The sequence below is a fragment of the Manis pentadactyla genome, chromosome 4 (assembly GCF_030020395.1).
Source record: "Manis pentadactyla isolate mManPen7 chromosome 4, mManPen7.hap1, whole genome shotgun sequence".
NCBI classification, from domain to species: Eukaryota; Metazoa; Chordata; class Mammalia; order Pholidota; family Manidae; genus Manis; species Manis pentadactyla.
Window position 1 is genome coordinate 63,242,317 of NC_080022.1, and position 16,546 is coordinate 63,258,862.

Below are 16,546 nucleotides of genomic sequence, written 5' to 3' on the forward strand. Positions count from 1 at the left end.
AATCATTAGCTATATTAACACACATTCGATTTAGGACACTTAAAGAATGCTGAAAACTGCAAGAACATTGTTTTATGTTTTCAATTAAAGAAATACATTACATTTTAAAGAAAAATTGATTTTGAAGATTTGATGTATAATTTGATTTTAAAATAGGCTCTTACACATTTGATAAAAAGTATGTGAACCTAAGAAAAATTTTAGCTTAAGAGCAATCAGTGAGAGGTATACTTGTCTTGGAAAACTATTGTTAATTAGTGTTCAGATTTTTCAGGTTCTCTAAATTATCCCTACTTTAAAGATGATGAGATTTGCTTCTTATGATGTTGGCAAAAGCAAATGAGGAACTGAGCAAAACTTTGGTAAATTAAAACAAAGGCCAACTAATTTAGGCCATTGTTTGGGTTTTAAAACATTAATCTCCTATCCATTTAACTTTGACTTATTTGCTTCATATAAATTATCAGTTTCAAGTATTAAATTTGTCTGTCAATGTACAGGTAGAGAAAAAGAGAAATTTTTTAAAAGATAAATCTAGATGTTAAAAGAAACCCTAAATATTTGACCCAGAGAAGATCCTATCTTAGTATCAATATTAAGTTTTTCTCCTTTTCCAGCCTAAAGAAATAAAAAGACTGGCAGTTTTTTCTTATCTAAATCTTTATTAGAAGAAAAAACAAATTGATTTAAAACAATGAATAACAGCAAATTTCATTAAATATTAAACATTTTAGTTACCAAAGATATTTAGACAATATGTTCCTAATATTTCTGCACAGCAGAAACACACTGATTATAGAGCTCAGACTGTCATATGCTCATATGAGTTTGTTTTTGGCATAAAAGAATATCTAAAGTCACATTTAAACAAATGTGATAATAGAAAAACTGATATTAACTACTGTTGATTCTCAAAGCTCTCACAAGTTATCATATGTGATTGACACTCCCTTAGGGTGAATGCTTTATGAAATCTTTCTAGAACACTGAGTAACAAACTGAATTCATTTTCTTTAAAGTTAGTACTAGTAAAATTATTTAAAATTGAATTAGAAATTATGTTCCTGTTTATATTAGCACAATAAAAATCAACATATTATAAGTACACTGTTTCATATCAAAAGTTAGAAAATGAAGTGACATTATGGAACACTCCTTGGTGATAATAAACAATCATTTAAAATGGAGCTATTCAGTACACGACATCTATGAGCACCCTTTCTAGGGGTAAAGTTTCCCTTTCCACTCTGTAAAACACCAAGAAATGTAGTATTACATCTATTATATTCTCAAAGATCAGATTTTTAAAGTCCTCGCTTTCAGTAAAAAAACAAACTTAACACGTGTTCTGTCAGGTGTTTTTTTTTTCTTGCGTGTAGTACACATTCATGAATGTCCTCTAGGCGCAAGGGAGACCTGTTTATGCTGCAAAATGTACTTTATACACTGAGGATACCAAACATACTGAAATGACAAGTAGTTTCCAACCAGTGAGTTAAGAGAAAAACAAATGCAAGAAGACTTGTTTTAATCAATAAACATTGCAGGTTTTGTGTTTTTTTTTTTAATTTTTTTTACAGTATTTGTAAACTTGCCCACAAAAGCTGGGTAATTTTAAACAGCCAGTAAGGCACTTTGTCAGAGAGGACGAAGTAGTAAAGGCTGGATGATTGGCAATTTGTTAATAGGAAACATTCTATACTTAAAGAGAGCAAAATCCAGAGTGGGGCAGTCCTGTCAAACAGGAGCAAGGGAAAAGTTTAAAAATTTTGATTTCACTTTGTTTGCCAATTTTCCCTGCAGAAGTCTTTTAGTTGTAATTTTAAAAATATATCGGAGCTATCAATTTAAAAGACATATCATTTTTCAATCTAACATTTAAAGAATATCAACATATTCACTAGTATTTTCAAAGCATCCAACCATTCTACTCAAAAAATGAATTACAAAACCAAAGACCTTAGTATAAAAATGTTCCATGTTTTTAACAATTCCCTTGCGACTTCCGATGGCTTCACATTTTACAGTATAAGCTTTGGTATAAAACATGCAAATAAAAGCCAACAAGGTTGTGAGTAGTTTTCCAAACACAAAGCACTTATGAAAGGAGTGTTGCACAGACACGGCAGACGAGGAAAAGGTCACACACCGCTGCAGGATGAACAGAGTTTGGACTTCTACTGCTTCTTAGTTTGCATACGTGGTTCTTTCAAAATCTTCAGCAGAGACCGGTTCATGTAATAGGGTCTGTCAGCAGAACCATCATTTCTTTCTAAATCTTCCACTAGGAGGAAGAATGGCACAGAGTAAGTATTACGGCAAAAGTGTACGAGAACTAACATCGCCATCTGCTGCACACTTGCTTTACTGCAGTTCCAAAGGTTTGGTTTGTTTTTTTTCTCTGAACAGCATCGTTTGGCGTCACTATTGTAAACATAGAACTAAGAGAAAACGATCAGCCCTTGTTATGATGTAAGATACTATCTCATTCTCTGCACCAGGTCAGATTCTACTAATAGTGCGTGCCTCTCAGCCGCGTGACTGAGGAAAAAATTTTTATCTTCTTTTGCATAGCAAACTTAATTATTAAAAAAGTTCATCAAGAATTCTTAAATTCACCTTCAAATTCCTAAAAAGTATTATGCACTTAATTTCTAAATTACCATATTTGTGCAAGATTGTTTTTGGTTAGCCATCAGCAATTCAGAGAGCATCGTTTTAAAAATAAGATTTGTAAAATTTTAGTATATTTCAAATCCTTACAGTGCAAATTTTGAAAACTATTGCTGTGTTGTTTTCAGTTATTACTTTCATTGCTTTGTAAGGAAATAGATTTTGAAATTTTTCCTCAAAACAATGCTCATTCTTACTCTTTATTTAATGATTATGCAAAGAAGAAATTAATGGAGCATATTTTTCTGACTAGAAAGAAGCCCATAATATAGTTAAAACTTCTCTGCTTAGAGATTCTTAAGTGTTAAAGAACTTATTAAGAAATACTGAACCAAATGGCATTCCTTTTCCATTTTGCACTCAAGGGTTTTATCCTTAAACTATAACGAGTTTAGAATGTACCTCCATAGAGTTCAATGAGCACTTTTATTATAGATAATTTTCTGGTTTGATCAGCAGATACAATATTCAACATTTAATACATGGGCCTATCTAGTACCAAGAACCTAAAATACAGAAGAAGTTGTGATTGTCAGAAGTCTCCAAATTAATCTGCTTTGTCTTGTTTTCTAATTCCTAGGACAGCCAAGAATATAAGGAGAAAATAAGCAATTTGTTCTTACATGTTGATTTATTTTTTATTCAAGTGATTTTGCAACTTTTACATGTATCAGAATCAGCTAGAGAACTTATTAATAATTCACAAGCTGCCCCACATCCAAATACTTAATCAGAATCTCTTGTGAAGGGGCTAAGACATCTATATTCATTACAAGTTCTTAGAATGATTCTGATACATACCAGAACAATTTCTTTTGTGTTATTATTATGAGCCTTTTGACTACTCCTAAAGGTGATTTATTCCTTATAATTTTTCAACACTTAAAATAGAAGTAACTATTTTACTAGATCTTTGTTGTGACCCCGTATTATTGAATATAAAATAATAATAACCATCTAGAAAGATAGGATATCACTCTTCTCTGAATTGTATTTCAAGGAGAATGAGAGTGAAGACCTTTTGCCAAGATGTGAAGCCAAGCAACAGTTTTGACTACAATAATCCCAAGAAAGTAAGCTAAGAACAACATGGTGACCATTATAAGGCCTGATATTTTGAAAATCTTCCCTATTCATTGGCTTCTTGCCATTAAGCTGCCATGGAGTCAGTTTACATCTAGGTTTCCATACTTCAGGATCATTAAATAAATTAGTATTAATATCAATTGGTAACACAATAAGACATTTATGTCTCTCTTCTTGGACACATGGATCACATTTAGGTCAAAATGTTAGATCAGTATGTTCCTTTCTGTCAGTACATAAATAATCCTTATACACAAGCTCATTTTAAAATCCAAAAGAATATTTAGTGTAAAAGCCAAAAGGGTATTGATTCAATGTACCTTTTGGGGGTACAGTTTTACGCTGTTAGCCATATCAAACACATTTGCGTACAGAGGATGGGTAGGCAAAGTACATGAGTGCCTAATCCATGCTCTGCTCTGCCATGCAAAAGACTAAGGCAGCGGCCAGAACCCACTGTCGCTCTGGCCAGTAGGGATGGATGATGAAAATAACTTTCTTCTTAAACCATCGAGAGAGAGATTTCCTAACTCATAGTGTTCCCCTTGCTAAGGTACTATGTAAGGTACCTATGGAGGCCTGTAGTATATTTTCTTAGGCTAAAATTGAAATGTCTTACTTATCTTTTCTCTTTCCTCACAAAGTTGAGCTAAAATTAAACCTTTTGCAGAACAAAAGCACACACAGAATCTTGAACCAGGTATGCTCATAAAATACACAATCATGCTCTGAATAAATACATACCAATTTTCTATATTGTGAGAATAGGAAAATAGGAATTTGTCTCTATTTGGGTTAGAGACAAAAGTCATTAGTTATGTGGCCATTTCAGTTTTGTTCAGAGTATTTTCATGGTTTCCAGAGTTTCATGTTACTGGAAATGACATCACAGAATTCAGTTTCGACTTCACTATAAATATAATTTCACTAAAAAAAACGGGCTATGAAGTAATTTTTACCTAGTAATGCTCTCTATGGAATCTGTATTACATTAACAGCTATATGTTTGTTATGATCTTGAATTACTTACTGAAATATACTTCCCAGGGAACCATTAATACAAGTTTAATCACAGTTTAGAGAGTCGTCCACTAGCTTGAGCAGTATATGTATAACCATAGCACCATATTTACAAATTGAGTACCATATGCTGGGTAACTATAAATCAGTTATTTCATGGCTAATTGATTATACATGTATAGTGTTTTCAAAAACTGCCTGAATATCCTTTACAAATATACATTTATAAAAAGAAAGGCTATCAAAGTGCTGCAATGGGAAACAGCACACTGAGTTACAAAAGTTTTAAAACATTTCCGGGTACAGAATTTTAAAAAATATCTGACATTTACACTTTGCTTTTCATCTGGAACCACAGTCTATAAGGTGTCCTATTTCACAAAGGCTACTGTCATCAAATGCCTTACACCGCAGATGGTTCTGGCTTTTTCAGAGTAAGCACAGACATTTCACATTGCTCAAAAATGTTATTTTCAAATTACAAATGACCTAATTTACAAAACTACATAAAAATGAGTGGCACTGTTTGGAGCTTTTCTACTTTTTTTGCTTCGGGGAAACTAGTTGCTTCTTGTTCAGAATTCCGTGCAGGGTAGGGGCTATGAAGTAGGGTTTTTCTGTAGATCCATCATTTCTTTCCAGATCTTCACCTGTATATGCAGCAGCCAAAGCAGGCAAAAGCAGCAAGCAGCAGCAGAAAAATTATACACATTTTTATAAATTGGAGAGCCGAACAGGGAAAAATCAGAGAAATCAGTGTTAGAAAGTCAAATATAAGACAAATGAATGCAGTTACATTGTTGACACTGGACAAAGGAAGCACTGAAACATCTTAAATCCCACCCACTCCCGAACAGGTCTGTTTTGAGAGTTTAAAGGTTAATAACATTTTTCATGTCCTATCAAAAGTATTATCTTTAAATTCTGTGACTGTTCATTTCAGAAAGGGAAATTGCCACACCCCTCTGAGAGGAAGCTGAATAAAAAGTATATTAATCCTGTAACATAGATAATCCTGGTAAGTGGAGAATAATAATTGAATTTCAGAGTTCAAAATCACTTTTAACGGTAGTCCACATTCTAACTGGTGCAGATAAAGAAACTAAGGGATATGTAAAATCATTCTCCTGGAGTGGAAAGTCCTGGGGTGACCGGGATGAGGGGACAGCCCAGTCTGACACCGAGCTCAGCTCCTGCCCTGCTGAACGATAGGGCATCCCATCCTAGAGCCTGACAGTGGGACTCAGGTTATAACAGAAAGCAAAAACCAGTGTTCCCTGACTACTGCCATACTCGTTTCACCTTCCTGCTTTGCCCAGGCTAGTAATGAAATAACCTGTTGGCTGGTTGGGAGGAAGCATCAAAATGTTGCTGAGAAGCAAGAAGTTTGCAGGAGTCAAGTTTCCTGCAGACACAATTCAGAGCAGATAATTCTATCAATAAATATATAAATGCAACTTGATTCTATGTTTTGACTAGTATATCAAAAAGTTTGTTTTTTGTAGCCTTGATTTATTATGACCTAAAGGATAAGAAATATACAAAACCATATAGGATAATCATAGATTTGTAGAATAAATCTAAATTATTTTCATCATACTCTTTTGGGAATGGTTGGATTATTGATGTAGTAGATTTTTACATTAGACCTTACAAGTGAACTTCTTTACATACAAAATGAAAAGCTAGGGAGGGAACATGACAAACACTGAATGATTTTTGTTCTTTCTTCCTTAATCATATTCCTATATCATATATCACATATTGATATCATATATCTTTATCATTATTACCCTTGAGGTATTGGTAGGAAGCTGGTATGGATCACATTAATAATCATCTACAACTATTTTTTTTTCCCATCCTGGGCCTTGGAATTCTCATTGTCTCATAATGTTAAAAAGAGGCTATGTTTCTGTATATGAAGTATTTGCAAATGTTTTGGATTTTTAAAAACAGTTTTCTGGAAGTCAAGATAATGGGTATAAAAATATATATATATCAAAGGTTCAATTCCATAAAATTAGAATTTGGTTTAGAGTACAATTTTAGAAAAATGTTTTCCAAAGTAAGATGTTGCCCATAGTAACAGCTGGGGAGGGAGGAGAAATGCATCTTGGTTTCCCTTGTTCTCCATTATCAAGGACAAAAGTCTCTGAAAGGAAACTATTCATGTTCAACATACAGGGTATTGAATAAAGTGTAAATAACACTTGGTTTTCAAGAAGTTGGCTATTATTCATTAATACAGAAGGGTAGAAAACATTTCTTACTGCTGAAATTTAAAATCCACTGTCAAATTCAAAATCCACAAGATCTGGAAAACCTTTCAAAGACTGGAAGCTGGTACCTTTTATACATTTCCTGAGATACATTTTGAGAAATACTTTCAGTTACAAGAATGGGGAGGATCCCAGTGGGATCTGCCAGTACTGCTCCCAAGATCAGTATTTGAGGTGAGGGAAGGGACCTTGGAACATCTGAGAGCTCGCTCTCCGCTGCCTTGGGCACTACCTTATTCCCAGGCTCCTTCTTCTATCTCAGACCAGAGCTGGGTTTGTTATTTGGTATTATGTAGATGGCTTTTCCTAACAAACCACTGAGGCACTTGGAAAAGATTAAATGTTCCAGTTCCATTTGTAGCCAGAGGAAGAGCTAACTAATACACAAAGTTCTGGTATCCTTGTCCAACTATTAAAAATTGATTAAAAAATGTTCAGAGAGTAAACAAAATGCTCAAATCATTTTCTAGGAAGTTTTTCCTTGAACATATCTTCCTGTAGTTATCTCTTCTCCTGGCTCCAGAATGAAGTTGATGCTGTGGGTTATGCTAAAAAATAAACTGTTAGTTCTGTGTAAGTGGATCTCTCAGTAATGCCGTGTCACAGAATGTTTTCTCTGCTTCTCTTAAGAGCAGTGTGCCAGAGAAATAATATCTCAGAGGGCATGGCTGCAGGGACAGCGGTCTCTGTTCATCTGCTGACCCTACTTCTCTAGGTTGAAGGTGAGGCCCAATGAAGATCAAGACGAAGATAGGGCTCCTAACAGGCACTAGGTTCTCCAGGGCTTTTAAAATGAGATACCATTAGGAAATATATCTATTCTGAGCTGCATATGCCACATAGAGGCATAGTGAATAAGGGAGCAATGAAAGTTCTAAAGATGTATTTTAACTCTAAGTATCAGAATTGACCCAGCCATTTCTTAGACATGCTCCTCTATGAATCCTGCCTTTTTGTTCATATGAATGGGCCCTGTGTCTTTGAAACCACTGCCAGCTTGGCTTTTTCAGTATCGATAAGGGCCCTCCTCAGTTTCCAAAGCCAATCTCAAAGCCCAGTTACACCCTTAGTTCTGTTAATAAAGCACAACAGAAGCCAATCATTATCATACATTTGAAAACATTAAGAAATTTAAACATCATTCCATGCTAACACCATGCCGTGAAGTCGGAGGCTCATTTCAGTAGCTGACCCTCCTGCACTTTGCAAACTCCTTTCTCTCAGCTGTTAAGGTTTAAAGAGCATCTACTAAACAATGTCTAAAATAAACTAAAAATAAACACTGTTTGCAGTTGAAGCCAGATCACAGCAAATCCACAAGCCAGCTACGGACATGAGTCTCAACCTTCTCATTTTTTGGTTAGCCACCAGAGGGGGAGTAAACACATATTCTGAAAACTTACAGAAGCAGATGAAAATCGTATCGATACACATTGCATAGACGCTGAAGAACCCATGCGCAACGAGGTAAGCCCCGATAATGACTGTCTGTAAACAAGTAAAGACGATAATGAAGCTCTGTATTGACTCAGCCAGAAGAACACTAACGCCGTTTTAAATGAAAGTCATGAGAAAGCTTTGAAGTATTCTGAAGTATTATTTCAGTATAGAGACCAAAAAATTTCAATGACAATGTTTTTTGAGATTTAAACAAAATGTGCTAGATTACTGGTCAATTTTCTTACTACAATCCGTCATGCCAACAAAAATATCTCAGATTTAGGGTCTTGTACACAGAAGCCATAAAGCATAGGAGTTAAGAGCACACACTGCCACACTGCCTAGGTCTGGATCACATCTCAGGCACCCATTCAACAAGTTACCTAGACTCTCTCTGCCTCCTATATAAAACTGTCAGTGGGGAAGGAGAGAACATGAGAAACAATAGTATTTATGACATATGGACTGACTGAGTTATATCATCGTAGTTATGGTAGGGCTACACCCAGTCCTCTCCGGTGCCACATCTATCCCCCAGTGGCTGTCGGTGTGGACTGCTAGTGACTCAGCTGCTTCCCCCACTAGGAATCGCCCTCCTTGCAGGGAATGGCCTCATCCAAGGCTACACCCTCATTCAGGGGGCAACCCCTGGACGAGAGATGCTGATGCAGTGTCCAAAGGCCCAATCCCTCTGTTGGAACTTCTGTAATCCTTTCTGAGGCTTCACCCAAAACGGCAGGGTGGGTCAGCTTCTTCCTCTGCCAGAGCCTGTCCTCCTACGTCCTTACAAGGGTATCTCAGAGAGCACCTCCTAAGAAAACGTCCCTGTGCAATCCTCTGCCTCAGAGGTTGTTTCCAGGGACCCCAATCTCTAAAGCAGAATGAGACCTGGCACAAAGTAAGACCAATATGCTAGCTATCCTAATTTCTCCTTTTCCTTTTTGTTTTTCATTTTGCCATCTATGATAATATCAGAGTTAACATTACCCAGCTGCTATGGAATGTATTGTGTCCCCTCTAAATTCATATGTTGAAACCTAATCCCCTATGTGATAGTGATAATACTTGGAGGTAGGGCTTTTGGGGAAATAAATTAGGTCATGAGGGTGGAGCCCTCCTGAATGGGGTTAGTGTCCTTATAAGAGGAAACAGGAGAGACTGCATGCCTGACATCTTGCCTGTGACATATGTAGCTGCCTTCTGGGAGTCAGGGACCCCCTCCTGCTCCTGTCACAAGTGCCTGGGGCTTGCAAAAAAAAAAAAGTGGAAACAGGAGAGAAGATGTCTGTCTTTACCATGCTAGGATACAGCAAGAAGGTATCCCTTGGCAAACCAGGAAGAGTCCTTACCAGGGACTGAATCTGTGGGTGCCCTGATCTTGGACTTCTCAGCCTTCTGTGAGGAATCAATTTCTCTTGTTTAAGCCACCCCATCATTGGTATTTCTGCCACAGTAGCCCAAATTGACTAAGACACCAGCTCTTACCAGCAGAGGTACCCAGTAGTAATTTAAAGATGTTGGTCCTTCTATGATCATTGGAATTCTTTGTGTGAAGAGTAAGAAGGCCAGAACACCTACAGTGAAAAGGCAGAACATGAATATTATGCATTTGCAGAGGAATATAGCTTTCTGTTTGTAAAGGAGTTTTTCCAAGAACTTTTAAAAGTTTATTATTTTTGTTGTTATTACTTACCTATGCACCCAGAAACTAGAATTTTCCCCAGGATTAGTACAAAGTCTGTAACTCTATCCATAACTGCAACTCTGAGAATCAGAAAAAATGAAGTAAGATTTTGTGTTTATGTTACATTTGCTACTTAAATTTCTGAGAATAAATAATTCATGAATTCATTTTGATGTGTCTTTGCTGAAATTTTATTTGGCATTTGTGAAATGCAAGAAATGAATGTAGAACATGGGGATGAAATTCTGCCTTATTTTTAATGAAGTAAACAGGTGATGGCATTGGAGGGCTGTCAGATGCTAGTGGTGTCAGCCTCTCCCTCTAATTTGAGGCTTGTAGACACCTTCAGTCCTGAGGATGCTACACTGTTCTCTGATTTTGTTCGCTCAGACTCTGTCAATTGGGATGGGGGCCATGGTTAGAGACATGATGATAATGTTTATGTGAGGATTTCTTGAGCAGAGGGTCTGATAAAAATGAATATACATGTCAGTGGGTGCGAAGACATACATGGAAAATGGAAGCAATAATTATAAGATAGAAAGAAAAAGTAGTGGTGTGAGAGGAAAGATTTAAATCTCTCAAATTAAAAGATAATATTCATGCCTAATAAGACCACCAACACTTTAAATAACAACAGAAGTATGTGATGTTCAAGGTTCATCAGATCATCTACTGATCAAATCATCTATTGAAATGTTCAGCCTGTTTACTTACTTTAAAATATTTCTCATCATCAGATTGAATGCATCTCTCGCTGACCTGCAGAAGTTTTTGCCATATATTGCAATCTGAGGAAGACAACTGACATTATTCTGGAGTCAGTTACATATCTTAAACAAGACCAACAGACAGTCTGCTGACAGGAAAATGAATTAATTCTACCATCCAGCGAGCTACTCGCATTCCTCTTTCCAACATTTGGGTTTGTGGGGGCCCTGCGAACCATGTCCTCAACTCCACAGAATTCTCAAAGTTGTTGACAAAAGGTGAGCTTCATATGCCATTGCCTTTAAACTCCATGGGGATTAGACGACTTTAGATGGGTCTTTTTCTCAAACCCCAGGACATGGCTTGTCTTTGAAATGTTTTGCCTCTGGCTTGTTGCTGAATAGGTTAAAAGTTAGAGCATTCACATTAAAAATTACGCTCAGGAAACCTAATGCCTTTCAATTCACTTGATTTACTGATGAAAAGACTCAATACAATATTCTCATTGGAGGTAAATTGATGAATCTCCACAACTAGTTGAATCACCCCTTCAGATCTTGTGTCACTGTGATAATAAGCATCATAAGGTTGTAGTTGCTATATTTTTAGAAGAATTAGGTTTTGGATCCCCTATTTTTGAAAACCTCTTTAGCAGCCTCCATATTCTCACAGGAAATAAATAACAAATTCAGTTAGGCATTGTCAGGGCCCACACATTTCAACATAAGATTCATAAAAAGAAACAGACCCATCCTTAAAAATGTGTAAATCCCAGATTTAGATATTTTCTTCTCAGAAGGAAACATAGATAAAGTGAGCTTTCCTCTATTAAACTATGTCAAAGACACACAAAATCATCTTAAATCCAGCACATGTTTAAATTTCTAAGGTAACTTATATTGTCCCTCTCAAAAAAGATATTGAAGGTAATAATGAAGTACAGTGAAGATATATAACTAGGAAAGCATATCCCTGAATCATGCACTGGATTCACAAACCCTTACATCAACAAGGTGACAAATTCAATTGCATGATGTAAAAGTACTTTAGAGATAAAATGTAGACTGGGGTTTGTGTTTGCAAAGAAGCTCAGTAAATAAAAAATAATCTACTTACCATAACATAGGCATTTCTGTTCAAAAACTTTACCACATTTTCCAAACACCAGAAACAGCATTTCAGGCAGCATTGTAGGAATTTAGAAATTCTGTTCTGGGCATCTATGAGTAGAGATTTAAATCTATTAATGATTTACAACTAAACACTATGAATCAAAAAAATAATAAATGCTTTTTAAATTGCCTTTTACATTTTTAAAATTATGGTAAAATACACATACAATTTACTACTTTAAACATATTTAAGTGTGCAATTTAAGTATTTTCACAATGTTGTGCAACTATCATCACAGAACCTTTCATCATCTTAAATAGAAACTCCGGACCCACTGAACAATAATTCCTCCTTCTCCCTGTCTCCTAGGCCCTGGCAACTTCCATTATGCTTTGTATGAGTTTGCCTCTTCTAGATACTTCATATAAGTGGAATCATACAATATTTGTCTTTTTGTGTGACTTGCTTATTTCATTTAGCATAAAATTTTCAAGGTTCATCATTTCATTCCATTTAGGAGCTGAATAGCATTTCATTTTATGTATAAAACACATTTTGTTTATTATTTTATCTGTTAATGGAAATTTGGGTCAGTTCTACCGTTTGACAATAGTGAATAATGCTGCTCTGAACATTGGTCTGCAAGTTTGAATCTCTGCTTTCAATCATTTTGAGTGTGTTTCTAGAAGTGGAATTACTAGATCATATAGTTATCCTATTTTTAACATTTTGGGGATTCACCATACTGTTTTCCACTGTGACTATACCATTTTGCATTCCCTGTGCAAAACACAAGGGTTCCAATTCATCCTTATCCTATAAACACGTGTTATTTTTCATTTTTTTGATAGTAACCATTCTAATGGATGTGAAGTGGTACTTCATTATGGTTTTGATTTACATTTTCCTAGTGACTAAGATTAAGCATCTTTTCATGTGCTTATTCACCATTTGTATCTCTTCTTTGGAGCAATATATATGCAAAACATAAATGAAAATATCCTCAACAAAATATTATCAAACTTAATTCAACAGTACATTAAAAGGATCATACACCAAGATCAAGTGGGATTTATCCTAGGGAGGCAAGAACGGTTCAACATATGCAAATCAATAAGTGTGATGTGACACATTAATAAGTTGAAGGATAAAAATCATGATTATTTCAATGGATGCAGAAAATTCAATTGACAAACTCAACCTCCTTTTATGATAAGAACTCTCAACAAACTGATTTTAGAATGCCTCAACATAGTAAAGACCTGTGTATATATCTGAAGTAAAAATCACTGTCTCAAAGAGATATCTGTACTTCCATCTTCACTGCAGCAATATTTATAATAGTAAATCATATGGAAAGTGTCATTTGATGGACCAATGAATAAAGAAAATATAAAGGTCCACAATGGAATTTTATTCAGCTTTAAAAAAAGAAAGAAATCCTGCTTTTTCAATATTCAGGTGAACCTGAAGGGGATTTTGCTAAGTGAAATAAGCCAGACAGAGAAAGATAAATACATATGGCATCATTTATATGTGGAATAAAAAAAAAAGGTGAACTCATAGCAATAGAGTAGAATGGTGGTTACCACAGGCTAGGTGGTGGGGAAAACAGGCAGAGGCTGGTAAAAGGGCATAAACATTCACTTATAAGTTGAATAAAGTCTAAGGATCTAATGTATAACATGGTGAGTATCATTGATGATACTACACTGTACAGTTGAAAATTACTAAGAGTAGAACTTAGTTTTCTCATGAAAAAAAATGAATGAAAAAGGTAAATATGTGAGGTGATGGTTGTCTTTATTACTTTGCATGTGTGAATGCTATCACAATGTATGTAAATCATCATATTGTACACTTTAAATATATTACAGTTTTGCCAATTATAACTCAATAAAATGGAAAAAGTGTTACATAAATAAAAAAATATTTGCCTATGTTGAACTGAATCAGAAGTTTGTTATATATATTCAGAACACCAGTCACATATCTGATATGTGATTTGCAAATATTTTCTCCCATTCTGTGGGTTGTGTTTTCACTCTCTTAATAGTGTCCTTTGATGTACAAACATTTTTTAAAAATTTTATTAAGTCTAATTTATCTGTTTTTTTCCTTTATTGTCTGCTTTTGGTATCATATCTAAGAAATAATTACCAAACCCAAGGTCATGAAGATTTTCTCCTATGCTTTCTTTCAAGAATTTTATAGTTCTAGCTTTATGTTTCAGTTTTTTAATCTATTTTGGATTAATTTCTATAGTGGTATATGGTAAGAATACAACTTCACTTTTTTGCTTGTAGATATCCAGTTTTCCTAGTAACACTAGTTGAAAACATTGTCCTTTCCCCCATTGAATGGTCTTATATGTGAGGGTTGTTTTGGGGTTTTCTAGTCTATTCCAAGTCCATATGTCTGTCCTTATGGCAGTGCCACACTGTTTTGATTATGGTAGCTTTGTATTAAGTTTTAAAATCAGGAAATGGGAGTGTTCCAACTTTATTTTTCTGTTTCAAGGCTGATTTATCAATTAATAGTAAAATATTTTGAAGTGTATTCTAAGCAGAGTTATATGTTTGTAAACTATATATATCATGTATGTAGATTTATGCTGATGACACCCACATTTATATTTTAAGTCTGACCTGTCCTGAGCTCTAGATTTGGATGCCCTGACAACTTTGCCATGCTTATCAATATTTACATGCCCCCCACAAAACACAATTTTTAATCTTTTCTTTGAAATTTGCCTCTCCTGGTTTCCACATCTTAGTAAATAGCATCATATGCTTTTTCTCTTTACTTCACCACAGCTCCTGTCCCCCCAACTCCTACATCCAATCCCTCAGCAAGTCCTGTTGGCTTCCTTTCCAACCATATCCCTGGTCTGATCACCTGCATCCTATTACCCTAGTCCGAGTTACAGTCATCATGTTTCTCCTAACCCCCCACCCCAATCTACTCTCTTCAAAGAAGTCAGGAAGTCTGAGGAAAGATAATTCTGGAATCTTACCTTTAAGATGTTTGTTCAAGTATTCTAGGACTAATCTGTACATTTGAATTAATGCAAGAATTAAAGATCCAAATGCTAGGGATCCTGTGTGATACCTGGACAAAGATAAAATGAGAATAAAAGTTAAAATATATTTACTATTAACTAAAAGGGCATTAGTTAAACAATATTTATAAGGTAAAAGGGATCTTCAGAAGGATGATAGGAAAGAGTTTCTTACACTATTTTGTTCAGATTGATAAAGTTCCCCATAGAGGATTTTAAACCATATAATGTGTTTTGCTCTTCATCTAAAAAAATTGATACCAACAGCCTATCATCATAAAATTGGATATTTGGGTGGAGCAATGGAGAGACAAGCCAATTCTTAATTTTTAATTTGGCGCCCTCCCCTTCCTATTCTCTCCAGTAACCTATGGCTTTTTGAAGGCTATGGACCTGGGTAGGGACTGTAAAACTGTGGCTATAAAATTAGACAAAGGTAATGGACATCCATGAATCCTGAGTCATATCTTTGACCTCATTTGTAGTTTGCCACTTAAACTTAAGCACAGATTGAGTCACAAGCACATTAAACACAACTGCAAAGAGACATAGGGTTCAGTGTGAAACATACCGTATGGCTCGTCCAAATGAAGTAAAGAGTGGATATGGTGGGATGTCATCAGGTTTTTTCAAGGCCCAGTAATAAGAAGCAAAGGCACCAGCAAGGGCACACTGACCCAGCGCAATAATAAAGTTTATAAGCCAGAGGAAGACAAACATATTGAAAATCTGGAAGGTAGTGATGTATTGATGGTACAGGCTCTTTCCACCATAAGAAACAAAAATACACTGAGCCCCAGGACAAGTTTTGGCAATTTCAGTTGTATTAAAAATCTGTACTCAGAAAAAAACAACATGGGTAATATAACATTAAATGCCATTCCAAGATAACACCATCCCTGCCTTCTCCTTTTGTGTAGCCCCCAATTGCATGTCTTGCTTTTTTTTCCCCACTGACTTTTGCTCTCATTCCTATTTCTATCACATCACTATATGATTCTTTAAAAGGCTCATTTCCCATCTTATGTTCATCACTCTGCAACCACTATAATTTCATATTTATTAGTGTTACTGTTACATACACCTGCTTCTTGGGTATATGACAGGACACACAAACTCAGGAAATAAGACTGCTTTCTCCTTATTCTGCCCACAGTTTGCTGGGGTCTCCTGCTAACACGTGACCCATGCTTCCCTTCTCTACAATGATTCCCGTCAATGCTCAGGGTCTCTATTTGAGGGTGATTCCTACGTTAACTGCTAGAGGAAGTGTAGTAGAGTTCTGCATTGAAGCAAATAACAGATTTTCTTTTACTTACCTCTGGGTCACAGGTGTTATTTTCGTATTTGCATTGCCCCTCTGGGGTTATTACTTTGTATATAGGTACCCCTGATGTAGCCAAATAACTGAGTGAACTTTATTAAGGATGCATTATTTGCTAGTAGATTGAAAGTTAAATGGACAAGAACATAACA

General features: G+C 35.5%; 1 protein-coding gene across 2 annotated transcripts in view; it reads right to left on the reverse strand.

Annotated features, from left to right (window-relative positions):
* Positions 1-654: 654 nt before the first annotated feature.
* SLC44A5 (solute carrier family 44 member 5) overlaps positions 655-16,546 on the reverse strand; it is a 359,709-nt gene continuing 343,817 nt past the window's right edge. Inside the window, exons 14-22 of one of the 2 annotated variants that reach the window (XM_036890289.2) lie at positions 16,390-16,477; positions 15,642-15,904; positions 15,026-15,120; positions 12,013-12,116; positions 10,903-10,976; positions 10,195-10,265; positions 9,987-10,075; positions 8,465-8,549; positions 655-2,284 (exon numbers count right to left, since the gene is read on the reverse strand). In XM_036890289.2, coding sequence (XP_036746184.1) covers positions 2,178-2,284; positions 8,465-8,549; positions 9,987-10,075; positions 10,195-10,265; positions 10,903-10,976; positions 12,013-12,116; positions 15,026-15,120; positions 15,642-15,904; positions 16,390-16,477 — 976 coding nt within the window. In that variant the 3' untranslated portion in view covers positions 655-2,177. Of the gene's footprint in view, positions 2,285-2,387; positions 5,430-8,464; positions 8,550-9,986; positions 10,076-10,194; positions 10,266-10,902; positions 10,977-12,012; positions 12,117-15,025; positions 15,121-15,641; positions 15,905-16,389; positions 16,478-16,546 lie in introns of those variants that run through there. The other variant, XM_036890288.2, reaches the window with a different exon arrangement.